Consider the following 25,125-nt stretch of genomic DNA (forward strand, 5'->3'; position numbering starts at 1 on the left):
CGAGCTACCTGCTGGCACTGGCTGGCCCCACACTTGCCAACCAGGGGCAAAGGTCCCCTGACCTGGGGAACAGGGGCTGAACTTCTGCCCCAGCACCCTCCTTCCGAGCAGCTCCAGTGCTACGGCTAAACCCAGACCGAGGATGTGTTTCACCTCCCTACTGCGGATGGCGGCAAGGCCCAGGCTTGAATCTGCATCCCCAGCAGCACAGACACATCTTCGTGAGCAGGGCTTTGCTACAGGGTCTGCAGCAACATCTCGGTCTCTGGCCAGGCCTTTCTTGGCTCCCAGAAGCAAGGCAGTGCCTTTGAGCCGACGTGGCGGCAAGCAGGATCGTCCAGCTCAGGGATTTAGCTGAATGGGCGTGCAAGGGCATGGGAACAGGAGCGGTGCCTGCAGGCTGACGGGCTGAGCCCATGTCGCAACCACGGGGACTATCCCCATCAACTTCCAGTGCCCATGTCCCTCAGCACCCGCCACGGCAGGGGGTGCATCCCTGTCCACAGCTGCTGGGGGGCAACACACCCCACATCCAAAGAGCTCAGGGATGGACACCCTCCAACAGGGCCCTCTGAGACACCCCAGCAGGTATGTCCCTCCTGGGGGGACAAGCAGCAGTCCACTCCTACCCCACAGCCATCGGGTCCCTGGAGGGACCCCCAGGCCCCTCACCTGCCTCCCTCACCTGGCCCCACACACACCTCCCACCCCCGTCCACTCCCCATTGGCCAGGGCGGCCCCTGCAGCGCCCCGATTGGCTCCCGCAGCTGCTCATCGGGCCCGTGGGGTATTTAACTGGGCAAGGCCCAGCACTCCCTGTCTTGTCAGTGCTGAGGAGCAGAGGTACAGGTAAGGAAGGGCTGGTGGGGAAGGTGCTTATGGGGTTTCTGGCTTGGCTTAGGGCTGGGGGGGGGCTCCCCGGGCCTGCCCCTTGCTCCCCCAGGGGCTCTGCAGCCCCTCACCTTGGTGGCTTTTTGCAGCCCTCCCAGGGATGGAGCGTGGAAGCTGGGCTCGGAGCTGGCTCCATCCCTGGAGGCCTTGGCGCCAGGCCCCAGGGAGCACTGAGGTTAAAATGTACCTGCTGAGGGGCTGTGTTCCTCCAGCTGTTCCCTGCCCACTGGGCTTTTCCAGCTCCCTGGGAAAGCACAGGGCTGTGTATTGTGTCTCTGCTGCTTTTACCTATCTGTGGGTGGGGGGTGCCTTGGCTTTTTGAGGCTGAAGGTCACCTGATGGCATGCTGCATCTGCTGTGCCTTGGAGAAGAGCTGAAAGGGTTCAGATCTTTCCCTAAAGGCTTCTTCCTAGCCCCAAGATGACTTCTGGGTAACACTATGGGTCTCTGATCTGTATTTGAGCAGCTTTGGGTCTGAAAGCTCTTCTCTGCTTATCTGGTGAAGATCAAAGCTGTGTGAGGGGGTCCACAGGAGGTGGCTCTCCCTCCCAGCCATGCAGGGACAGCATGTGATGTGCATTCTGGCCATCACTGCTGACTTGTGTTGATGCTGGGGGAAGCGGTACATGCCTCAGGAGGTAGATGGATCACTTGGGCATTCCCTTCCTGTTGACAGTGCTGTCAGACCTGCCTGTAGCTATTTCACATGATCATTTGGTGTGGGCATGATAATAGTGTTAACGAAGGGGGCGGCTTGAGCGATAAGGTAACTTCTCTTTTGCCCAAGAGCACCGTGTCTCTGCAGAGGGAGGCTGCAGCCATGCACGGCTCTGCTGGCTTGCTGGAGGTAGCACTTGGCAAACTAGCTTAGTGTTTCTGAAGTCTAAAAGGGTTCTTAAATGTGGTTGTGACTACCTGAAACTGTCTATGGCTGTGAAGGACAATTACTGAAGCTGGTTCTGCTGAAACTTGCAGATGAAAATGTGTGCTAAAGAGCAAGCAGCATGCTGCTTGCTTGGCAAGTTACAGCTTCTGTCTGAAACAGAGAGGCCTGTCCTCATGGAAAAATTGGTAAATTGAAAATACTGGAAAGCCCAGAAGCTGCTTTAATTAAATGCCACGCCCTGTTTCCTAAATCTCCAAATTGTAGTAGCTTGGATAGCTTATACATTCACTGTCCAAGGAGTTACTGACCTAGTAATGGCCACCAGCTGTGGTGCTTAATTTCCATTGGAAATGTGTGTGGGGAAAACCCTGCTTTCATCTACAAAAGTGGCTTTAATCTCTGAGGATCCCTGATGCTGGTGCCTTTCCAGAAAGGTTAGATAGGCACCTCTGCCAGCAATTCTGAAACTAATGTCCTAAGGTCAAAGCTGAAAATCATCTGATCCTCCTCCTAAAACCAACTCTGCCCTCAGAGCGTTTGCAAACAACTCCCTCGTGGGCAGTGCCATTCCTGCTGCAGCGGACATCCTGTGACCCACTTCTGCCGACTGCATTTATGGTAACCGGGGTATCAGTGGCAAATCTCGACAAGAATGTAAATAAGTGCTTTAACCACAAATTAATACTTCTGCCCTGAGTAGCCGTCCCTGCTCATATCTAAAGCACTAAATTTAGCTTTGTTTTCCTAAGTGGTCATCAAGGAATTGCCAGTTAAGCTATTGAACCAGGCACGCTAGCTATAGCTCAATCAGTCTTCCCAAGGCAAAACACATCTGGAGGGGAGAAAAGCTTCCTGAACAACAAGCCTGCCTCTCTGTCTGCAGGGCAACATAACAGCAGGCTAGCTCCATGGGGCAGAGCTGCTTTCCCCAGGGAAAAATAAAAACCTTAGACAGGTTAAAGCACCAGTTTTATGTATGCTGGTCATTGTCAGAGTGACAGAAATCAAGGGAGGGGCTTACCCCAGCAGAAAGGACTTGCTCTTCTGCCAGGCTGGCGTGTTGCACTGGCTGTGACAGTCTGAGGCAGGGAGAACGGATTGCAGCTCGGCAGTTCTGGTGCCGCTGCCTTTGCCATTTGACTGAGTTCAGACTTGTGCTGAATTGGGCAGTGATCAGCAGTTAAGCTATTGTGCCACGCCAGAAATGCGCACTGAGGAGTTTAATCTTTCTGAAACTGCCAGTTTCAAGAACTTTCTCCAGCAGTGACTTAAATATTTCTGATGTAGCAATGGTATGAAATCATCTGATCATCACTTTCATGCAAAGCAAATGCTGATGCTGTTTCTGTTCTTCTGCCTGGTGGTTCCCACACATGGGGTCTGCCTGCTGGGACTCCCAATTGCAACTACCCTGGCTTGAAGCTGTGCCTTCCTCCAAAGGATTCTGAAACAACTGACCCAGAGTTGCTGAGCACTGTGCTTTCCTGCAATCTCTGAAGCAAACCAAGGTCTGCTCAGCACTTTTTGCAGAGGAGAGACTAGAAAGAGAAAATAAAACCATGCTGTGGGCTCATGAAGACTTGCCCGCACAACAAATACTGGTGTTGCAACACACCGCAATTCCCCCTACACAAAGGGGAGCGAACCATGTTGTAACATGACTGTGCTGCAAGAACTGGCACAGTTGCATCCATAATTAAGATGGGCTCATAGTACTTCAGAGGTTGATTCTGATCTTATACTAACTTTTGTATCAGCCAAGGAGCTACCCCTGCCTTACGCTAACAACTAGAGTCCTCCCTTCTTTTTGTGGCAGTGTGTCCCTGTGTGCTAACCCTGACACCAAGGGCAGTAACGCACTCTGCAGTTTGAGGTTTTTCATAACTGTCTAAAGTAAAAGAACTGAGCAAAGGGATTGTTTGTAATGGTGTTGAAATAGTTGCGCTTTGCCCTGTGACAGGGCTGCAGACTGATTCAGCCTACTTGGCTTCCAAAAAAAAACCCAACCCAAAAAACCCAACAAACTTGCCTTAAAGCGGAGCAAGAGCAAACCCTGTGGACTTTGGGACTGAGACTTTATGTTCAAGCCCTGCTTTTGTTTGGAGCAGTTTTCTAGAAGTTCTCCCAGGCTGATGAAGTTCAGGCTGTATTTTGCTGCGCTGTTAAATGAGGCAGCCCCCTGGGCTGGGTAGTGACCTGGAACATGCGGAAGAGTGCTGGCTCCAGGCTTCTCACTTCAGCGGCTGAAGGTCCCAACTTCTGTGACAACTCTTGCTGTAGACACTCGCATCCCTGCCTTGCTTGAATATCACTAAAATGATGACTAATTGCTCAGTTAGTGCAGCAATACTTGACATCCTGCCAAGTTACCTCCCGAGATGTCTACCCTAGCTCTATCCATAGTCAATCCAGGGCTAACAAATGCCTTTCTTGCCACTTCTTCCCCAGCTCTCTGTTACTGTTTCCACAGCAAAATAAAAACCTTACACAAGTCAAAGAACACAAGAAACAAGACAATGGTCTCTGTCACAAATCAGATGGCAAATTCTTTTTGGGTAGAGTCTGCCAGTGAGCCTGCAGCAGTGCTTGGTTTGGGAATCCAGTTTGTGAGGAATTTTGGTTTGGGGCTTTTCCATTGGAAAATGCCGTAGCAATTCTAAGAATAGGAATTAACTGGCACGGGAGGGAAAAGCAGATGCTATACTGAAGAACAAATATGCTGAAATCCCTGTTGTGCCTGACTAAGGCTGAGAAGTAATCCTGGATTTATCACACAATACTGGACTGTCCAGATACTGACCTAGGTCTAGGCTGAGGAAGCCAATACACATTCAAGATATTGCATAACTTTTATACTTGTACTACTTTGATCCCATTATGTAATGAGAATACTTCTGAGACTTGGTTTCAGAGGAAGTGCGGAAAGATTCCCTGCCTAGCTGGCCAGTAGGATGGGAATGCAAGTTTCAAGGTAGCATTTCAGCAGGGCTTGTTAGAAGGACAGCAATCTGTCATGATACCGAGACAACATTCAGTGATTCCCACCATTAGCCCCACTTCGCAGGGTGCATCTGTCCTTCAAGTATTCCAGTCCTTGGCCAGCAAAGAGCCTGTGCAGTGGGAAGCTGAACCAGAAGTATCTCTAGCAGAGAAAATGCATGACAGATAAGACAGTTATCACCCACTTCTAACCTGCAACTTTGAAACCAGTTATCAGCAGTAAAATAAGTAGGATGGTTATTTAGTTTAAAGTATTTGGCTGTTTGGGGATTGAGGGAGGTGACCAAGTACAGTCTTTATCCTACATAATTATTTGCATATCATAAATCATGGAGCCTCTCAAATACCTTCACACCCTTGCAAGAAAGATTAATGATGCCACGCTAATGTTCCTAGGACATGCTGAATGATGGATCCCAACTTTGCCTTCTGCTTTTCACCAGTTCTGCTAAGACTTTAATTCACTGGAGGAAATTAAGTTGTACTCATGCTGTTATACTCTTGTTTTTCCTTTCAGCTGCAGTTGAATTCAGTATGGCATCAGAAAAGACCACAAAAAAAGATCTGGTAAAGGCTGAGGAACAGCAGCAAGCGGTAGGTGCCGGGGTGGCCAGTACTCTAACAGGCAACAGTTAAACCACCCACTGACAGATGTGCTGGTAAATTAACTTTTGTCAGCACCTCAACCAGGCTGGGAGTAGTAGAAAGATTAACCGTATGAAGCTGTGGTTAAATCTAAACTCGGTTAATACAGAAGCTAACTTTTTTTCGCTCAAGAGAGAACTTCAGGGCTGGCTCAAGCAATGCAAGTAACTCTGAAACATGAGCTGTTATAGGTCCTATTTCCACATCTGGGTTTGGTGGTGAAACCCAGTGTGACTCAGAATTCATGACCCCAGAGCTCGAACTTCTAATTCTGGCTTGTCACTGACTTGCTAGCAGTCTTTGGATGAGTCCGTTCAACTCTGGGTTTAAGAACGATAAGGAGATGGACTGGATGTCCCCTTAGGACCTTTCTGGATAGATACATGGCTTGTATTCACCCACCAGCTTAAGGCGAGTCTCTAATGTCACTTTTTCTCTTGGGTTTTAGAGTGCTGTCAATCGGGTAACTAGCTTGCCCTTGCTCAACTCTGCATTCAACCTGGTCTCATCTGCTTACAACCACACCAAGGAGACGCATCCTTACCTCAGTGGTGTCTGCAATGTGGCTGAGACTGTGGCTGCTGTCGCAGTAGGTAGTGTGGTTGGTGGGGCACAGCCCATCCTGAACCAGCTTGAGCCACAAAGTAAGTGAAGAGGCTGGAGCAACCCTTTCCACACAGAGGAATGGGTGGGGAGGGGAGTTTCATGTGCCTGTTGGGTGATATCCATCTCCTATAGCACATTGTTCTACTTAGTTCTAGCACTGAGTCTCCAACTCAGCTGCTCCCAGCCGCTCGGTGAACCCACTGAATTTCATGGACATGAAACTGTTACTATCACAAAGAAAGCTTGGCCTCCTGTCTGTAGTTTCTTTAAGTCAGCAAAAACTCCCTGCTTTTTCTTTACCACTCCAAGTTATGAGCATCCCAACTGGTAGCAGCAGTGTCCATTTTGGATATAGCTCAGTCTGTCTCATCCCAACACTTTTCAACCTTTTAAACCAACTGCCCTACCCAGCAGGGGCAAATATGACATTCCAGTTGGAGCAATGTGCTGCCAATAGCTAGAAAGCTGGGAAAGCAAAACAGAGACTGTTTGAACCTGCCACATTGTAGGGTTCATTTTTTAACGAGATGTCCCCCCACACACCGCCCCAGAATGGTAATTTTTTGGCTTGCTTTCATGAGTGTATCCTGAATTGGCCATTGTAGGGGTCAAAACCCCCTCTCCAAATTGAAGAATAAACTGGTACCTGTTGTCTTCTCTAGTTGCACTTGTAAATGAATATGCCTGTAAAGGACTGGATCAACTGGAGGAGAACTTGCCTTTTCTTCAACAGCCAGCAGATAAGGTAAAATACAGGCTTCTCCTGGGGAAGCCATGACTTCATCTCTTGATGGAATTGTTACGGGTGCAGGAGAATATGGGGGGGAAAAACTTCAGCACCGCTTTGTCGGGTCAGTCCCTGGTATGGACTAGAGGGGGCACTGCTAGCTGATGAAAGCTGGAGACATGCCTTCAGTGTGTGGAGGCGAGTATGTCCATGTAAATACAGGTGTGCTGACTTCCCCAGCTCTCCCACAAGACTGCAAGCCCAATTTAGCATGGAAAAGCTACTTCAAGGAGGGAAAACCTGTTTCAGGAAAAAATGTATCTTTCTCTGTCTCTCCCTGTCACAGGTAATCTCAGACACCAAGCAGCTGGTTTCCACCAAAGTGACATCTGCTATGGATGCTGCCTGTGAGGCAAAAGAAGCAATGGCTGATAAAGTGACTGAAGCTGTAGACCTCACTAAAAATGTTGTTGGGGACAGTGTCAAGCTGACTAGATCAATGGTCACCTCCACTGTTAACAGTGCTGTGGAGGCTGCCCAGGGTGCAAAGGACCTTGTGACTAACAAGGTGACTGAAGCTGTGGACCTCAGTAAACATATTGTGGAGGACAGCGTTGAACTGACCAAGTCTGCAGTTGCTTCTACTATTGTCAATGCTGTGGAGGCCGCCCAGGGTGCAAAGGACCTTGTGACTAACAAGGTGACTGAAGCTGTGGACCTCAGTAAACATATTGTGGAGGACAGCGTTGAACTGACCAAGTCTGCAGTTGCTTCTACTATTGTCAATGCTGTGGAGGCCGCCCAGGGTGCAAAGGACCTTGTGACTAACAAGGTGACCGAAGCTGTGGACCTCAGTAAACACATTGTGGAGGACAGCGTTGAACTGACCAAGTCTGCAGTTGCTTCTACGATTACTGCTGCTGTAGGGGCTGCCCAGGGTGCAAAGGATCTTGTGACCAACACAGTGACTGAAGCAATGGACCGAACCAAAGGGGCTGTTCAGGACAGTGTTGAGAAGACCAAATTGATGGTCACTTCTACAGTCAATACAGCTCTGGATGCCGCATATGGCACCATAAGCGGCAAAATAAATACAGCCTTGGAGCAGAGCAGAGAGGCCATCCAGGAGGGTGTAAAGATGACAAATTCAGTGGTGACCAACAGCATAAGCAAAGCCAAGGCAGTGAGCCAAGCAGTGGCAGGTGGTGTGGAATCTGTCCTGGGTATATCGGAAGATCTGGTGGATCACTACCTCCCAATGACAGAGGAAGAACTAGGTGAGAAAATGCTTAGCTGGCGGTTGTAAATACAAATCCTTTCCCACATGACTAGAGAGCACCTGACACTGCAAGACTCATCTTCTGAAGTAGACGGGTAGCTCTGAATTTGTCACCAAGTTGTCTGTCTGTCAACACTGACTTGCCACATGGTATGGGACAGAGTTCAAGCATTTGCTAGCTGGTCCTTGCCTATCAGCCTCAAGGCAAACAAACATGTGGGTACATGCTTAAACCTATCTGTCAAGTCTGCTTATCTGAAAAGAACATGTTGAGCAGGGACTAGCCTACCTTTTAATACCTGAGCAACTACAAACCTCTACTGTTCACACATCAAGCTTCAGCCTTCATGTTTTTCAATGGGTGATCTTACCTCTTCCCTCCTCTCCACAGCTGGGCGAGCAGAGCACAGCTGCATCTCTATTCTTGTTTCCTCCAGGTGAACTGGCCACCACTGTCCAGGGATTTGGTATGGCTTCTGTGGAGGAGCAGAAACAGCAACAGAGTTACTTCGTGCGTCTGGGTTCACTCTCTAACAAAGTCCGCCACCGAGCCTACCAGCACTCCCTGAACAAACTGCAATGCATTAAGAAAAGCACCCAGGAGACACTCTCACGACTACAGCTGGCAATAAAACTGGTACAAACACACTTTTTCCTCTTTTCCTCCTGTCTGTAGTCTTCCTGCCCTGCTCTCCAGACAGAAGCTCTTCCTCCATCCTCTACCAGCTGCATGTCATCTTGGATCCCTCCCTGGGAAGGAAGTACTTGTGCTTCCCTGATTGTGTGTGCTTGCAATACAGCTGTTCCTCTCGTTTTTCCCATCAGATTGAATCTGTGAAACAGGATGTTGGCCAGAAGCTTCTGGATGGGCAGGAGAAGCTCCATCAGCTGTGGGTGGACTGGAGCCTGACCCAACCCAAAGGAAACCAAGTAAAAACTGCTTCCCAACCAGAGGTATCCCTAGAAGGGCGTATTTAATCAGGCCTCTGGTGGATGGTGTACATCTCATCTGCTCTAGTAACTGAGCTATATCTCTTTCCCAGCAGGTAGAGTCACGGACTCTAGCTATGCTGCGTATCATCACCCAGCAGCTACAACCTGCTTATGAGAAGCTGAAAGCCAGCATCCACGGCCTCCCCAGCAACATCCAGGAAGCTGTGTTTCAGGCCACTCGAAATATCCACAAGCTCCATAGTTCTTTTTCCAGTGCTACGTCTTTCCAGGACCTCTCCAGCACCACCCTGACCCAGAGCCAGGACTGTGTGGCAGAAGCCCGAAGGTCCCTAGATGACCTGTTTGAGTATGTAACTCACAACATCCCTCTAAACTGGCTTGTAGGTCCCTTCAGGGCGATAGCTAAAGTGTCACAGGATAGCAGGAAGCATAAGAAGAAACATACGGTAACTGATAGAGAATCACCTGTGTTGGAAAAGGCTACATCACCAAAGGGGGCGGCTAAGGCGCCCGAAGAACCAAAGGGAGCAAACACGATCCCAGGGAAAGGGTGTGAAGTGCCAGAGAAGCTGGAAGAGAAGGCAGAGGAAGACACAGAGGTGTCACTGGCTGCAAAGGAGACAAAAACTAATGCACCAGAGGAAGATCTCTGAGAAATTCTAGCTCTTCTGGCCAAGATTCCTTGGCTAGAACAGCACTTTATCTTTTGGCAGTGTGTCCCACTGACAGTCGTGCAAGAGTATCTCCTGCTCTCTCCCTGTCCCAGGCTCAGTTTACAGTAAGATGTAGTTTGCATGCACACTTGATAACTAAGGTGGGCTGATTCCATATCTTGATTTACGTTGTTTTGTTTTTTTTTTTTTTTTTAAATCATGCTGCTGCACTGAGAGGGAAGAAGGGGAACTGTGCTTCAGCTTTTTAAGCCAGGCCAGCTGTATGTGTGACTGGCTAATTCTTGCTGAGACAAGTTGTGGGAGAGAAGTAGTGGTCTCAACTTATTTTTTTTTTTTTAAATGTTGGGTTTGTTTTTAATTCATCCAAGCTGCAGAGATCCTGAAAGGGTGATGCGCTTGGCCTTTGATACTATTTCCCTCCTTCTACAAGTTTAAAAATACTTGTTACGGACACAACTTCCTTTCTGCCCGTTGCGCTTCCGGCAAGGCTCAGCCCTGCAGCAGAGCGGGAGCAGGTGGTGGCAAGGGGCTGCTTCTCAAAAAGAGACTTCTCCCTGCGCATCAGCCAAACACTTCTTTCATAGAGAAATACTTAGCAAGGTGGGACTTTCTTTTAAGCATGCTAATTTGCAGTGGGATTATCTTTTAGTCATATAAATGACTTCAGGGATCATCTGTTTGTGTGTGAGTAACTCCATGGGTGAAGCCTTTTGCAGCCATTAAGAAGCTGGCACGTGAGGCAGCTCTTGCCAGGAGTTACTCTGTCATGGTAATAGGATATCCTGTTATTAAAATTGGGGAGACAAGTGCTAGTTATTTCCCCAGCAAACAATGCTCTGTAATCATTCCTAATGTAACTTATTTTGATAACTTATGTCCTGGCCTGGTCCCTGTGCTAAGGCTGGAATAATGACAAGCAGACTTCAGAATAAAGTGTGACCTGCGTTCAAAGAAATACCTGTCTCCTGTACGTGTCTAAAGCTGTTTTCCCCTTAGCCTGAGGGGGTAAGGAGCTTAACATTTAACGAAAAACTTCTCTGGGCATCTTGCTGGAGGAAGAAAAAATAAATGACTTCAGAATGTCCCGTGTTCTGCCTCAGTCTTAAGCAGAAGAGTATCTCCGCTATTCTGTGCCCCAGACTTGTGCCTGTGCTCCTGAGCTCTCCCCTACACCCCGACCTCCCCCAGTCCACAGTTTCTCGCCCGGCTCCTTACGGAGGTAGTGCTGGCAGCCTCTCGCTAGAGGGAAACCTCGGTTCCCGGTTCGGTTTAAGGCCGTCAGGCGCTCGTGTCGGGGACACCAGGCACCCGCAGACGGCGCCTGGCACCAGGCTCGGGCTAGCGCTCTGCCGGCCTCTCCTCTACCACCGGCGGCCCTGTACCGGGACGGCGACCCTGCCCGCGGGGAGGGAGGTGGCAGCTCGCCGAGCCGCTTCCGCCACGGACACCCGAGAACCGGGCCGGACACCCCGGGCTGCGCCGGCCCCGCTCCGCCCCGGCCGTGCCCCGCTCCGCCCCGCCCCGCCGCCGCTTCCTCGTGTGCCCGCAGGCTCCGGCGGGGCGGGCGGACCCCGCGGAGGGTCCGGAGGAGCCGGCCCCGCCGCGGGGAGGCCGGGGGACGGCGGAGCAGGGCCGGGCGGAGGTAGGCTGGGGCTGGCCCCTTCCCGGGGGCGCGGCGGGAGCGGGCGAGGAGCGGGGCGCCGCGGCGAGTCAGCGCGCGGAAGGGCGATGGCCGGCGGCTGCCGGCTGAGTGGCCGCTCCCCGCGCCCGCCCTCGCCTTCCCGGGCCTTCTCCTGCCCTTTCACTTCATCAGGGGTTTCGTGGGGAGAGCCAGCGACTTCCTCAGGTTCAGCCCGAGCTCATTCATTAGGCAATCAGAGGATTTTTATGAGATAGAAAAAAAGCAATTTGAAATTATAAACTTTCCCCAGTTTTGAGCTATTCTGGGGCACTCGCTGGTGCTCCCTTTAAATAGGGAAGGCTTTTCCACCAGGCTCCATCAGTGCCTGTGGGCAGTGTCCCACCAGGCACCTACTCCTCTGCTCCAGTCGAGTTCTGCTGTTTAATTATCCCAGTCAGAGGCCTCTGGTGAGTGCAAAGGTTTAGCAGGGCTCAGGGATTAGATGTGGACACAGATAAAATGTCCACAGTCACATTCGGCAGCCTGACAGAGGGTGCATGTGGGTTATCCACCCTCCTGGCATGAGCAATTTGAAAGGGCTTCCTCTAAGCGCACTTTACTCCTCGACTGCCCATCGCAAGGAGCCTGCGAGGCCCCTGCAACCAGCTGCCTGGAGGACACAGACACTTGGATTTACCTAAATACATTATTAGTCCAGCAAACAGTTGTAATGAGTGTGAAATGAACACAAAGAACTTGATCTTTGCTTAATAAGAGCTGGAATAATGCATGGAGCACTGGCAGAACTGCAAGCGCTTAACAGATGCAAAAACACTTGAGGGCCGCAAGGGAGAGCCGGGGAGCTCAGCAAACCTTGTGAGGAACCCCCAGCTCCCCACATCGCTATTTCTGAACGTTGCCCTCTGTTCTTCTCACAGGTTCATCTGGCCGGTTCCTCATGACGGAGAAATCCTGGTTCTGAGATGAGCGCCTGAGCAGCAAAGAGCCATCGCTTGTGCGGTACGTGAAGTGTGAGCAGGGCATCACCTTCAATCCAAGAGCTGTAATATGCTTTTGCCATCCATCCTGCTTCAGTCCATCATCTGGGCCACCAGCTGAGGAGATGGCACAGAGTGCCGACCTCCAGCCAAGCTTTGAGGACGTTTTTAATATTCTATCCCAGATCCCACAAGACAAACTCCTTAGCCTCAAATATAAACTGAAGCACTTGATATTTGGGCCCAGCAGCAAATTACTGCAAGCCATGATCCTGCTCACTCTGGGGCGAGAAGGGGATGCAAGAATCTGTTTGGATGCCTTGGGAGATAACCGGGCAGCCCAGTATGTCCACCAGACCAAACTGGGTGCTGCAGGAGTGCAGGAGGACGGGGAGGATTTGCAGCCCCCCCAGCTGGATGTGGGTGCCATGGCACTGCTGGCACAGATCTACTCCCTCTTGGCAGAGGAAAAACTGTGCAGTCATGAAGCCATGGACAAAGCCTGCCAGGCTGCCACCAAAGCCAGCAACGCCAGCAAGGAAACTCAGGGGGACACGCTCAACAGCATCCCACCCGAGGAGCAGGAAAAACATGGCTCTGCTGTCAACGTTGGCCCAGGTGGCAAATTTCAGACCCTGAGATCTGATGTAGGCGTAGGATTTCTCCAGCTGCCCAGCCCAAACTACGTGGTGAGAAGTTCCCCAATGCAGACTGGAGGCAACTCAGACCTTTTGGGCCCGCAGACCTTGCACTCCCTGGGGAGTCCCTCTTTACCCAGTCGCTTTGAGATCAGCGCATCGCCAACAGTTGTTTTTCACACCCAGCTTTCTTCCCCCGAGTGCCTCCTCCAGCCCAGCCAGCTGTGCGAAGGGAGCACCAGCGGTGTTGGACACCCTGACGGGGACCGAGAGCACCATGGCCTGGAGGAAACAAGCTGGGCCAGCAGAACCAACTCTCCTCCAGGGCAGGACGCAGGTGCCCAAGCTCCCCAGCCGGAGAAGGTTCTGCAGGTCAGTTCATCCCATCCAACTCTCCCTATTCCTGAAACGCAGCTGCCCACCCTGGGTGCTGCAAACCAACCTGTCGAAAGTAGTGATGTTTCCAGCACTGTGGCAGCAGAACCTCATGCACCAAAAGAAAGCACAGACAAAAAGCAAGACGAAAAGCAATTATCTACAGGTCTTCCTGACTTAAGAGCTACAGTGGATACTGAGCCTGCCTGTACAGCCAGGAAGGACTCCTATGTTCCAGCAGGCATTTCTTTTAACTCTGCATCTCCTTCCACTTCAGTCTGTTCCCTTCCTCCTACCTATTCCTTCTCCTCAACCCTTCCTCCTCCTCCTCCAGGAGCTGCTTCCAGCTTATCATATCCCACTCCCCTCCGCTCGTCCCCCTCTCCAGCCTGGCCTCCTCCTCTCCAAACTGTAGAAGCAGGGCTCATATCAGAGCCAGATGGTGGAGAGAGAAAGTTCTTCACTTTTGTTGTCCTGCACGCTAGTGAAGATGAGATTGTTGCCCATCGGGTCAAGAAACTGCTGGAGAATATGGGGGTTCCCAACGGTGCCACGCTCTCTGAGGACTTCTTCATTGCTGGACGCAGCCATCTGACTTGCTTCCAGGATGCTATGGAAAACTCTGCTTTCATCATCCTTCTGCTGACCAAGAACTTCCCATGCGACCTGTGTATGTTTCAGACAAACACTGCTCTGATGGAGTCCATCCTGAAACCATCCAAGCGCGACTCAGTCATCCCTTTTGTACCCAAGGAGAACCCCTTGGAGCGGAGCCAGCTTCCCAGCACGCTTGGTGGGCTCATGCCCTTGGATGAGAACTCTCCTGGGTTCTCCAAGACAGTGCAGAACACCTTTACCACCATCAGGATCAGTAAGAGGAAAGCCATGTGGGACCAGATGCAGAGAAGGAAACCACAGCAGTACCAGGAGCAGTATCAAACGCTGCAGAATTTAGCTGCTCTGAACCTTGGCTCCCTTCTGCAGGCACCTCCATCAGCGAGGCAGCAGCTATTGGAGCAATCACCCCAACAGTGGTGCCCCCCCACTTCAGCTGTCCCTCCTGCCACATGCGCTCCTCCCCGCACTGGTCACCCCGTGCCTGCTCAGATGGGTCCCCCTCCTTTCCAACCCCCTCATCTCCCATCGGGCCACTACAACGTGATGCCAGGTCTGGAAGGTGTCCCGCACCTCATCATTCAACACGCTCGAATGGTTCAGATTGGGAACCACAACACGATGCAGGTAGAAACTGTCACGCCAGGCCCACAGGATAGCGAGGACGAAACCAGGTAGAAAGCTTGACCAGAGATGCAGCAGGTCAGCCAAGGCCAGATACTCCCACTTAGTTTCAAACCCTAAATTACAGTGATTCTGCTGGGACTGGGACTATTCTTATTTCACTGCGGGTAAAAGGTGCTGCTTTCTTGAAGAACAGGAGAAAATTACCTCTTTTGTTGGACAAAATAGGTTGCAATCTCCTGAAACTGTTTTCCTCATGCTTTATTTTCAAATAACTGAGAAAACTTTTTTCTTGATCTTCTGAGGCTACTGAAAGGTTTTATAAATAAATTTTAATTAATTTATTTGTGGTTTTCTGTTTCTTTTCTTTAGAATTAGCAAAGGGGTAGTCAGGGATATCGGGAAAACTGTTCTGTCTGTACCTCTGGGGTGGAGAGGGCTGGGAGATGGCACGCTAGGTTTCTTTCATAACCTGCTGCTGACCAAAGCATTTGAGGGAAAATCTTCACGGGATGCTTTGGGGAGTCGCTGTAACCCCCGTCAAGGTGCTAAGCACCACAAGGTCCTGTTTTCTTCAGCACTCGTCTTTGCTTGGGATCACAGAGTATCCTCTCAGGCCTTCACGCCGATCCCACTTTGCGTGCACGGTGCCTCACCAGCAGCGCCATTTCCTCCAAGCCTCTCGCATCAGACCCAGGAAGGTTCAAGAAAGCAGCTTCACAGCCTTCGGAGAGGCTGCAGCATCAAGAGACCACTTTTCCCAGTTCCCCTCTGAAACTAGCGAGAGAGAAGTTTTTTGTTTGTGAAAGACAAAACTCACATGTGCCCCTAGAGGCATACCTTGAAGTATTTTCATATTTAAGAAGAATCTGGTAAAGAACCGAAACTACACATTAGACACAAGGCTAAACAAGAATCTTTACAGTAAAGCTGTACTTAGGAACAAAAATACTTAATGAATGTGGAATGAGAGAGGGAAAATGTGGAGAAAATCTGAGGAGGCAAAAGCTGAGTGTTCGCTCCTCCATTCTTACCTGCGTGTAAACAGTCAAAGGTAGGAGCAGGACGCTGCTAGGCTCTGTTGCACAGAGAAATGTTCCCTACAGAGATTACTCCACCTATTTATGTTATTGTGTTTCAGGAAAAAGAAGTTTGACGGAAAAGCAGAGCACTGCAGAAGGGGTGGAGAAAGGCCAGGAATGGGATGGTGTTCTGCAGGACCTGGGCGAGGGCTGTACCAGGCAGGTATCTACTGAGCTTTTAACCCAAGGAGGGCACCTGAAGCAAAGCCCCAGACACCACGCTTTTCCTCTGATGGCTTCTGTGGCAGCCGTTTGCCTGCTCTGTCAGTAGAGGTCAGCCCAAAGCCACCAGATGACTAGAAATGGGACTGTTCCCTCTGCAGACCAGAGCCCAGCCAGCAGCACTGGGCTCCAGAGTCACCTCACCCTCTGTGAGCTGCTGGTCCCACTCCTCAGCCGAGGGAAGAGCCTGAGAGCTGCCAAGTCCTTGTCAAGGTAGACCTCGAGGGACAGTGTGATTGATCCCCCCCATTTTGGTTGTTTCTGATGACGTGCATGCGCTCGTGTTGCTCTGAATAGCTCTCCCAGTACATTTCAAATCGAGAGGAGCCAGCAGGGTCTGGCAGCCAAAGCGCAGGACTCCTACATGCCATCTTGGACCTGGGACTAGCCAAACTGGGCACTCACAGGGCCTAATCCTGGATTATAGCCTTTGCCCAGGAACCACCCAAGCCTTACAGACAACACCTGCGTAAGACAGACATTAATAAGTCCTTGGAGAAAAGAGTGTTCAGCTGACATTAACGCCCTCTCAGGGAGCACTCTGGTCACTGGGCTAAAGGCAGTCCACCACTCACTCTTCCTCAATGCAGCTCGTTCTGCACAGAGCGCACCTTCCCAAACCAGTACCAGCCTACTAAACACGGCCGATTGCTGAGACACGAATCCGCAGCACGGAGGAGAGAACAGCACAGGAGTCTCTCCCTAGTCCTGGCTCCTCACAGACAACAGGTAACAGTACAACGAGGACAGTCCCCACCTGCCCTGTGCTGAAAGCTGCAACTGCTGCCTTTTTATTTTTGAGCAGTTTATGCGCCTCAGGAGAGGCCGAGGGTGTCTGCAGGATGATGCTGGAGAGCCTGGGCACTGACCAAACCCCAGTGCAAGCCCTGGAGCTCCTGGGCACCACCAGATGCAGGAGCCCAGAGCTGATGTGTCCCCACTCTTAAACTGCACCGGAGCAGTGGCTGTCACAGTTCTGGATTTAAATCCCACAGAATTTCCCCGTAAGAGGCTGCAGGTCCTTTCTCACGGATCTGTCCACAGAAGGTCTCTCTGCGTCCCTCCCCCAGCTCAAGGAAGCTTAGCTCCTCCTGGACCTCCTTGGCTGAGAACTAGCACAAGACACCAGGCTCAGAAAATCAAAGCCCTCTCTGTCCTGAGCAGAACAAGACCCACATAAAAGCACTGCTGTTTCAAAGCTGCCATCAGTTCTTGGCTTCCAGCTCTGAAATATTTGGCTTTTAACTTCGAAGGACCCAGTGACAATGGATTAACTCATTTACTCTTTATAGAGTCTGCTGGAAACCTCCAAGCGACTGGATTCCCTCTATTTCCCTTTTTTCTCTCCTCTACGTCACCTCTGTTCGACTAGGTGTTGTGTCACTGTAATTCCAGTCACACAGCAGTTGCTGTGCAAGCACCAGGACAGCCCCTCCCCTTGGGAGAAAACACACACATCACTCCTTCCCCAGCTCTTCTGCTTTCTATAAATAAACCCCCTGCAAAACTGGTCAACTGGAAGCTGCTCAAGCTTGTAAACAACCTTAACACAGTCACATCAGGTTGGGTTGGAGAAAGGGAGAAAGTCATGTCAGCAGAGTGTCAAACATTGTAGAGTTGGGGTTTTTTTTAAAGCTTAGAGTGTGTGGAGGGCAGAGAGGCTCAAAGGTTACCGGGAGCAACTTCCACTCGGGAGCCACAGCCCTGTTTAACTGCAGCAGCAGGGTCACTCTGCCCACGGTTTCAAGGCCCTCTGCTGTTGCTCACCCTGGAAAGCTTTGCCACCAGGGCCTTGTTTTCACCAGGAGAACCCCTCATTCTTCCCGGTTTCTGTGGGAAGATGAGGAATGCTGACACATATGCCTGTCTTTACATTCTAGGCCACCATCTTTGTAAACACTGATCTTAATGGCATTAGGAGGCTCCAAAGATGTCCATAGAAAGGCAACAGTGAATTTCTCTCCACTTTTGCATTTCTGAAGAAACCTGTACGGGAGGCTTTAGTGTCAAGAGGGCCAATGACCAGTATTAGGGAGAAAAACGCACATCTTAGGTTTTAAAAAAGTAATAAAGACAGACATTTTGTTTGTGGCAGTGCTCAGAAGGGCTCCTGAGAGCAGCGTGCTACAGGAGGGCCTGCAGCCACCCCAGTGTAAAAAACCTCCACTCTCTGTCCAAGATGATAATTACTCAGATAACAAAATCATCACTGAAACGTCTCACTGCTCCCCACAATTCCTTGTTTTGCCCCAGATACTGAAGCTGGCCCAGACCTGCAATAAGTAAGGCCTTTTCATTGTAATTATCCCTAAATTCATGCAGTGATTTCTCCCACCCAGGAATTACTATCAATATTTGATTATTTAATTGCTGTGTCCTTACTATGTAATTACAGATTATTTAGGTGTTAAAAAAGAAAAAAAATAAAGCCCTTTTGTATCACACAAAGTATTCTCCTCCTTGAGGCTTGTGTACGTGAGTGGATGCCCCAGGTACCCGATCACAAGATCCCAGCTCCAGAGCTGCTTCCCCACCCCAGCTGTGGAACAATTCCCTTCTCATCTCTCTCCCAGAGAGCACCACGGTCAGGAACCATCAGCCGCTGCCTCAGTCCTGAGGCCACCTGGTCCCTTGTACCTGTGGTGGCAGCTGCTCTCCTACGCACCTGAAGATCACCCGTAGCACAGCAGTCGTATTTCAGCGGGAGACGCACGTCCCACGGAACTGCAGACACTGCTCAAACATGGTGTCTAGCATGAGGGCAGCAACACTGCTCAATCCAGCAAGATTTATTTTTGAGGATGGAGCAATCAACGAAGGGGCAAACATTCAAATATTTTACCCATCTGCTCCCATCCTCCCTGGGGAAGGCCAAGCATTTTTGGAAATCCAAATTCTTGTGTGGAACTAACTCCAGTACCATTAATTCCTCCATCTGCTTTTTGACCTCCCACTGACAGCTCTGGGGTTGAAAAACAGAAATTGATGACAGCCACACCGTGTCCCTCTTTCTGCTTGCTGTGCCCACAGTCCCAGCTGCACCTAAGGCAGGTAATTCCCAAGTCACCAGAGTAGCATCTTTCCACACTGTTTCATTTACATCAAAAGATAAGGCAAAGTATCTAAAGAGAAGTGTCATTTCAGTGTCGGTGTTACCCTTTTTCAGGGGAAACGCTTGCAATTCCAGTACAGATTAGCTTTTCCCAGGAGTAAATTCAGATGAAATGAAACAATCCCGTCTGTTGACTGCAAACTCCCGTACCCACAAGCGTACCGTCCCTAGGAAACGAGCTGAAAATAGAGGCTTACCAGCAAGAAGTCCAAGGCACTTGCACTCTAGCAGCCATTTTTTGTTTTATTACTTAAAGTTAAGAGCGCTCATCAGCTCACAAATTAACAAATTCCATTCCTGCAGTTTAGTTCAGGTTTCAGCCAAAAGGAAAAAAAAAATAATAGAACATAGCTAAACTAACTCTGCACTTTACATCTCGATAAAAGTTAAACCTCCTTGCTTTATAAATAAATGTTATAGTTAACACTGCAAAAATGTAATGGCAGATCTACAATATCTTTAAGGGGCAGAGAGCATTGGATTATTGAGGCGTATGGATATGCTGGCTTATAAATACAAGTAGAGAAGCTTCAGTAGCATATAGTGCATGGTTGTTTATCAGGGTTCTGCTCTCCCAGTCTTGACCTTTCCCAAAGCTCAGAGGCAGCTGCTTCACCCCCAACCGTGATTTCTACCCTGCCCGGGGCCAAGAAATGAGCCACAGGCTGCCAAAGCCCAGTCACTCCCCCTGCAAGAAGATAAACTGCTGGAACAGCATCATATTTACCACCACTGACTGTTTACCACCAAGGAGGGTTCTGCTAATGCAGGCAAATACCTACCCTGAGACTACAGATTTAAAGAGAAAAACAAGTTGTGTGCAGATCCTAATTAAAGAAAGGAGCTTGCCCAAATAGGAGCCAATGAGATCTCAAAATCAGTCTTTGAAGTAGCACCATCCTCAGTGAAGTTGCAAAAAGAATCAAAAGCCAAAACCAGATGCTAACAACCCACTCCACGTAGGTTTTCAGAATGGGATAATTAACAGAGCCCAATCGGTTGATACTAATAAACCTCAGAAGAAGAAGAAAGCACCGTTAACTTTCATTTCTTTCTTGCTTCTTCCTTCAGACCACCCTCATGCAAACAGACCACCAACACTCACTTGCTTTAATGAACCCCCAAGCACCACCCACACTACAAGTACCTCCCATCCTCAAGAGCTTGCAAGAGCACATCCTCGAAGATGGCTCAGAGTGCACCGGTTTGGCTCCGAAACCTGGCCGTATCCACCCTGTACAGCTCAGTCCCTGCTGACCTCTGGAGCTAAAGGGCCTCTGCACGGGGGCGGGAGTGAACGTGTGCAGGATGGGCAAGCTAAGGGCCTGGATGCCACATTATTTTGTTTTTAGGGTAGCAGTTTTTCCTCCCCATTCATAAAAATCAACATCTATTGATGAAACTATATAACCAGAACTGACCTTACTATATCTTACAGGATTGAAGAAGTCTTGCAGCATAGATAGGGCCTGGCTCTAAAAGAGAAAAAATAACCCAGCTTTATGCACAATCATTGAAACCTCAGGCCTTTAACACCACTTGCTATTTGGCCAACCAAGGGAGAAAAAAACCCCATCCTCAGCATACCCAGCCCTACTGCCAAGCAAGGCAACTACCTCAGCAGAGCACAAGCCACTCGGCTGTTAGACTCGTACTGTACCAAATCGGAGAACAGGGTGGGGAAAGAATTAGTTGGAAGATATTTTATTCCTCACTTGCATTCCTATCTGTTCGGTATTTGGGATGGGAAGGGCTAGAGCACATGTGTGACGTGTAGCTGCTCCAAAGCTTAACGCTGAGTTAATCCAGCGCTAACGGGAGAGGCAGCAGGTTCCAGGGAATCTCCATTTTCCTTCCGTCTCAGGACAAGATGGTTGGCATGGGAAAGCGCAGGGGCTGCAGCCTTCTCTGGATACAGTGCACTGGAGATATCTGGTACCTCAAGGAGACAACGATGTGGGACAGCCATGAGCTCTCGAGCCGCCTCCTCCTCCCCTACCCCTGCGCACGCCAGCTTGATGGTGACAGATGAGGACAAAGCTCGCAGCCTGTCTCAGCACAGCAACGGCCTTCGGCACCTAGGCAAGGATGGCCTGAGATCTCAGGCTGCACTACCTCTGTGGGGTGAAACAGGCGACGGGAAAGGCTGGGGAATTCAGCTCTCGCACCCTAGTGCAGTTCAATGAAGGCTTCCAGCTCCTCGGGGATGAAACCCTTGTAGGGAATCTTGTGCTTGTCCAGGGCGCGAGCAGCAAGGCACTGGAGGGTGATGTAATTGAAGGGCTGCATCATGCTCTTGGTGAGCAGCTTCTCATCCAGCAGCTCATAAGCCGTCTGCTTGAAGGCATTGGTGGCGTCCATATGGGCTCCAGCCTCCATCAGGGCACTCATGATCAGCGGGCAGTTGTTGCGGGCAGCAACATGCAGCGGGGTGTTGTTGTCATAGTCACGGCTATCTGGGTCAGCCCCACACTCCAGAAGCAAGTTCACAACGTGGAGCGATGGGAACTTGCCCACGGGATAACGTCCCACCGTTGTAGTATCTTTGTCCACAGCCATATGCAAAGGAGTGAAGCCATTCTTGGCCCGGGGGCTGCACTTTAGTAGGCGGTAGATAGTCTGGCGCTTCTGGTGTTCCTGCTCCGGGGTGCACTCCACCTTCTCCAGCAAGAAGACCAGGTGGAGGATAATGGCCAGCGTCTTGGTGAACTGCGCCGAATCAACTACAGGGTCCTTGCCATGCACAAGTGCCCTCTCCACCTCCCGGACCCCTTTGCTCAGTACTCCCATGAGGTCAGAGAAGCCCAAGTGAGTAGCTAAAGTGCCTTTGGAGCGGTCCTGAAGCACGTAAGAGAAAAGCTCAGCAAAGGAAAGGAAGCTGCTGGCAGTCATCGGGCTGAGAGGCTCCAGGTTGCCTTGCTGCATGTCCAGTGCGTACTTCCACAGGTTAATGCAGCGTTCAAAGTTGCCGGAGTCGGCATAGACTGCCCCTCGGTAACGGATGTAATAGGAAGTGTCTGGGTGGGAAGGACCCAAGATGCGCTCTCTAATCAGCAGTGCCTGCATGCGCATCTCATCAGGATCAGTAATCAAGGCTTCCAGTTCCTCCAGCGAACTCACTTCCCGGGAATAGTCGTAGGCCAACACCAGCTGCCGGGGCTCAGGTTTAGGCAGGTATTGCCCACCCTCACACCGAAGCTCCATCGCCCTTCGCCAGTACTTGTGCGCTCCCAAAAGATCACGTTTCTTATCCACAAATGTAGCACCCAGCAACTCCAGTGCTTCCACAGCAGCCTCTCGAGTGCAGAACACGTTAGGGACCTGCTGCTCATCCTGACTGGAAGCTGAGGCACAACATCTCTCATGCCCCTCTTCGTTGCAGCCCTGAGGAGTTTCCTTGCCAGCGCTGCAGCACCTCTGATGGCTCCCACCTGATGCACAGGTTCCATTTTGGGTCCCTGCACCCTCCTCCTCCTCCTGCTGCAGCCCTCCTTGAATGAGGTATTCCACAATATTGGTGTGACCGGTGACGCTGGCAGCTAGCAGAGGAGTCATGCCATAGCCGTCTTTCTCCATGCGGGCTTTGGAGCGGAGCAGTAGCTGCAGGATCTCCAGGCTGCCGGACTCGGCGCAGTCATGCAGGGCTGTATTCCCCTTCACACTCCGGCGGTTGACATCAGCCCCTTTCTCTAGCAAGTAACGGGCAATTTCCCGGTGGCCTTTGTAGCAAGAAATCATCAAACAAGTATGTCCGTGCCGGTTGGCTACCTCCAGGTCAGCCCCACGCTCCCCAACGAGGTAGCGCACAATCTCCAGGTGCCCATCAAAGCAAGCGGCCCGCAGCGGCGTGGAGTTGGTCAGCGTGGTCTGGTTCACCGACGCGCCGTGATCCAGGAGGCTGCGCACTACCCCCAGGTGCCCGGCAGCAGAGGCGGCCCAGAGCGGCGGGGCCCCCTCGATGGTCTCCCCATCGAAGTTGACGGAGCCCCCCTCCTCCACGCGGGCGCCGCAGTGATCCAGCAGATACTCCACCACCTCCAGGTGCCCGTGCCGGGCGGCGATCAGCAGCGGGGTGCTGCCTCCTCCGGGGCCGTCACCCCCGCCGGGCCCTGCCGTCAGCGCCTCCAGCTCCTCCCGGCTCCGGCTGCCCAGCAATTTCTGCAGCAGCTTCAGCTTCCCATCGCGGGCCGCGTTGTACACAGCTGTGCGCAGGTCCATGGCGACGGGGGCCGCGGCGACCGCACCGGCCACCTCCTGGCCATGGACCGGCCGCTCCTCCACGCCCCCAGCTCGGCTCGGGGCAGGGGATGGGCGAGGGCGGCCCAGCGGGGGGAGAAGCCCTTGCGGGGGGGAGGCGCCCAGCGAAACACCCCTCACCTCAGCACAGCAACCTTCAGTCTCTTCGCCCGGCCGCCATCTTAGGTTGGAGCGCGAAACAAAATGGAGCCCGCACGGACCCGGGGGCGGAGGGAGAGAGAAGGACGATGGGAAATGTAGTCCCGGGGCCGGCCAGACCCGCTGGGAACAGCTCCCCGAAGACTCAGTTTCCCGGCAGGCAGCAGGAAAGGGGCGGTGGCCGGCGACGGCCTGCCGCCCCGCCGCGGGGCACGCTGGGAGCTGTAGTCTCGGCGGGCCCAGCGGGCCGCCCCTGCCCGGGGTCTCGGCGGCGCCCGGCCTGTCTCTCCCGGCGCCCCCCGCGCCGCCGCCGGGGCCACTGGGGCGGGGAGCGGGATGGCGGCGGGCGGCCGCGGCGCTGAGGGGGGCCGGGCTTCGCCCCCTCCCCTGCACCGCGCGTTCCGGCAGCGGCCGCGGCTCTCGCAGGTTGAAGCAGGCGGGGCCGGGGCCGCCGAGCGGGGGACTCGGGGCCGGGCCGGAGGGAGCGGAGCCGAGTGTGAGGCGGGGCCCGGGGGCGGGAGAGAGCCTCCGGGCCTTGTGCCCTGAAAGCCCGGGGAAGGTGGCCCGGGACGTCCCGTTCTGTGCTCAGCGGGTGCCACCGTGACCGTAAAAGCTCTTCTGTAACTTTATAGCGCGTGTAAATTTCCCGAGAGTTTTAATTTCCGTTAAATTCTTTGAATCGATTGAACTACAACACACAGTAGCTGCACGGCGTGCCAGCCCAGCATCGGTCTGACGCGGTTTTAATTGTAGCGGATCGCTTGGGTTTGGTAGCGCGTTTTAGAGCACGGTTTTTCTGCCCAGAATGAGGTAGTCTGGAGGGAGCCATGGATTTGTCCCTGTTGATCCCTGCTGCAGGACGAGATGTACAGCTTCCTCCGTGCCTGAACGATAATACATGGCTGGAGTGAGGGAAAAATATTCGAGGCAATAAATAGCCTCGCTTAGATGAGCGAAGCTTTAGTTACCAGAACCTATTTTTAGGGCATAAGTTGAATTTAAGTGGCTCTAATCTTTATATGGGGAATTGGCACAGGGTTTCTCCCGTTGTATTTTATTTATAGCTGTTTCTTTTCCTTTCCAGGGAAATAAGATTAGCCTCATTATTTCCATTATTATTATTCTGTCTGTCATGATTATTATTCAGTCCATCCATCCATCCACCCATTTAGGTCTTGTCTGGAATTACCTAGGATTATCCCACTAATGCATGTTGCCTTCACGCAGAATATCATTTTTGTTGCTAAGGAACTGCTTTTGCATAACAGACAGCGTGGGCCTAATTTTCTCTCCAGCAGCTGTTGAAGTCATCGGGAGCAGCAGGTGCTCAGCGCCCCCGGGAGCCGCAGCTATGGCAGGATTCCCACACCGGGGCTGGCTCTGCGTCCCCGAGCATGTCGTCTACGTGTGCTCGGGGACTTCACAGAATCAGAACCACAGAATGGTCGGGGTTGGAAGGGACCTTTGGAGATCATCTCCTCCAAACCCCCTGCCAGAGCAGGGTCACCCAGAGCAGGTGGCACAGGAACGCGCAAGTTTGCTGGTGACACAAAGCTGGTGTCACCATCCAGTGAGACATGGACAGGCGGGAGAGTTGCGCAGAGAGGAACCTCATGAAGTTCAACAAGGGCAAGTGCAGGGTGCTGCACCTGGGGAGGAATAGCCCCCTGCACCAGGACAGGTTGGGGGTGACCTGCTGGAGAGCAGCTCTGCAGAGAGGGACCTGGGAGTCCTGGTGGACAACAGGATGCCCATGAGCCAGCAATGTGCCTTGGTGGCCA

At 51.7% G+C, this 25,125-nt stretch overlaps 3 protein-coding genes across 6 annotated transcripts in view; 1 reads left to right on the forward strand and 2 right to left on the reverse strand.

Moving 5' to 3' along the window:
• Positions 1-19,466, reverse strand: part of UHRF1 (ubiquitin like with PHD and ring finger domains 1) — a 42,184-nt gene extending 22,718 nt beyond the window's left edge. Inside the window, exons 1-2 of the mRNA XM_074565818.1 lie at positions 19,147-19,466; positions 8,406-8,510 (exon numbers count right to left, since the gene is read on the reverse strand). The gene's annotated coding sequence lies outside the window, so the exon portion shown is untranslated. The remainder of the gene's footprint in view (positions 1-8,405; positions 8,511-19,146) is intronic.
• LOC141734277 (perilipin-3-like) lies at positions 834-14,871 on the forward strand. 4 transcript variants are annotated; one of them, XM_074565823.1, is made up of 10 exons: positions 834-849; positions 5,295-5,371; positions 5,871-6,066; positions 6,691-6,773; positions 7,102-8,032; positions 8,472-8,671; positions 8,860-8,988; positions 9,078-11,304; positions 12,222-12,303; positions 13,106-13,221. In XM_074565823.1, the coding sequence occupies exons 2-8, from the start codon at positions 5,312-5,314 to the stop codon at positions 9,639-9,641; spliced, it is 2,163 nt and encodes a 720-aa protein (XP_074421924.1). In that variant the 5' UTR covers positions 834-849; positions 5,295-5,311; the 3' UTR covers positions 9,642-11,304; positions 12,222-12,303; positions 13,106-13,221. The 4 variants fall into 4 exon arrangements, with proteins under 4 accessions (XP_074421924.1, XP_074421923.1, XP_074421925.1 ...); XM_074565822.1 differs by lacking the exon at positions 13,106-13,221 and having other exon boundaries at positions 12,222-12,403; XM_074565824.1 differs by lacking the exon at positions 13,106-13,221 and having other exon boundaries at positions 9,081-11,304; positions 12,222-12,403.
• On the reverse strand, positions 19,167-23,400 carry FEM1A (fem-1 homolog A). Its single transcript, XM_074565825.1, has one exon. The coding sequence runs from the start codon at positions 23,165-23,167 to the stop codon at positions 21,119-21,121; it is 2,049 nt and encodes a 682-aa protein (XP_074421926.1). The 5' UTR covers positions 23,168-23,400; the 3' UTR covers positions 19,167-21,118.
• Positions 23,401-25,125: the final 1,725 nt, after the last annotated feature.

The sequence above is a fragment of the Larus michahellis genome, chromosome 23 (genome assembly GCF_964199755.1).
Source record: "Larus michahellis chromosome 23, bLarMic1.1, whole genome shotgun sequence".
NCBI lineage: Eukaryota > Metazoa > Chordata > Aves > Charadriiformes > Laridae > Larus > Larus michahellis.

What these genes read in the sequence shown, in the direction of transcription:
- LOC141734277 (XM_074565821.1), top strand. Translation starts at nt 12,407, where the DNA reads ATGGCACAGAGTGCCGACCTCCAGCCAAGCTTTGAGGACGTTTTTAAT.
- FEM1A (XM_074565825.1), bottom strand. Translation starts at nt 23,167, where the DNA reads ATGGACCTGCGCACAGCTGTGTACAACGCGGCCCGCGATGGGAAGCTG.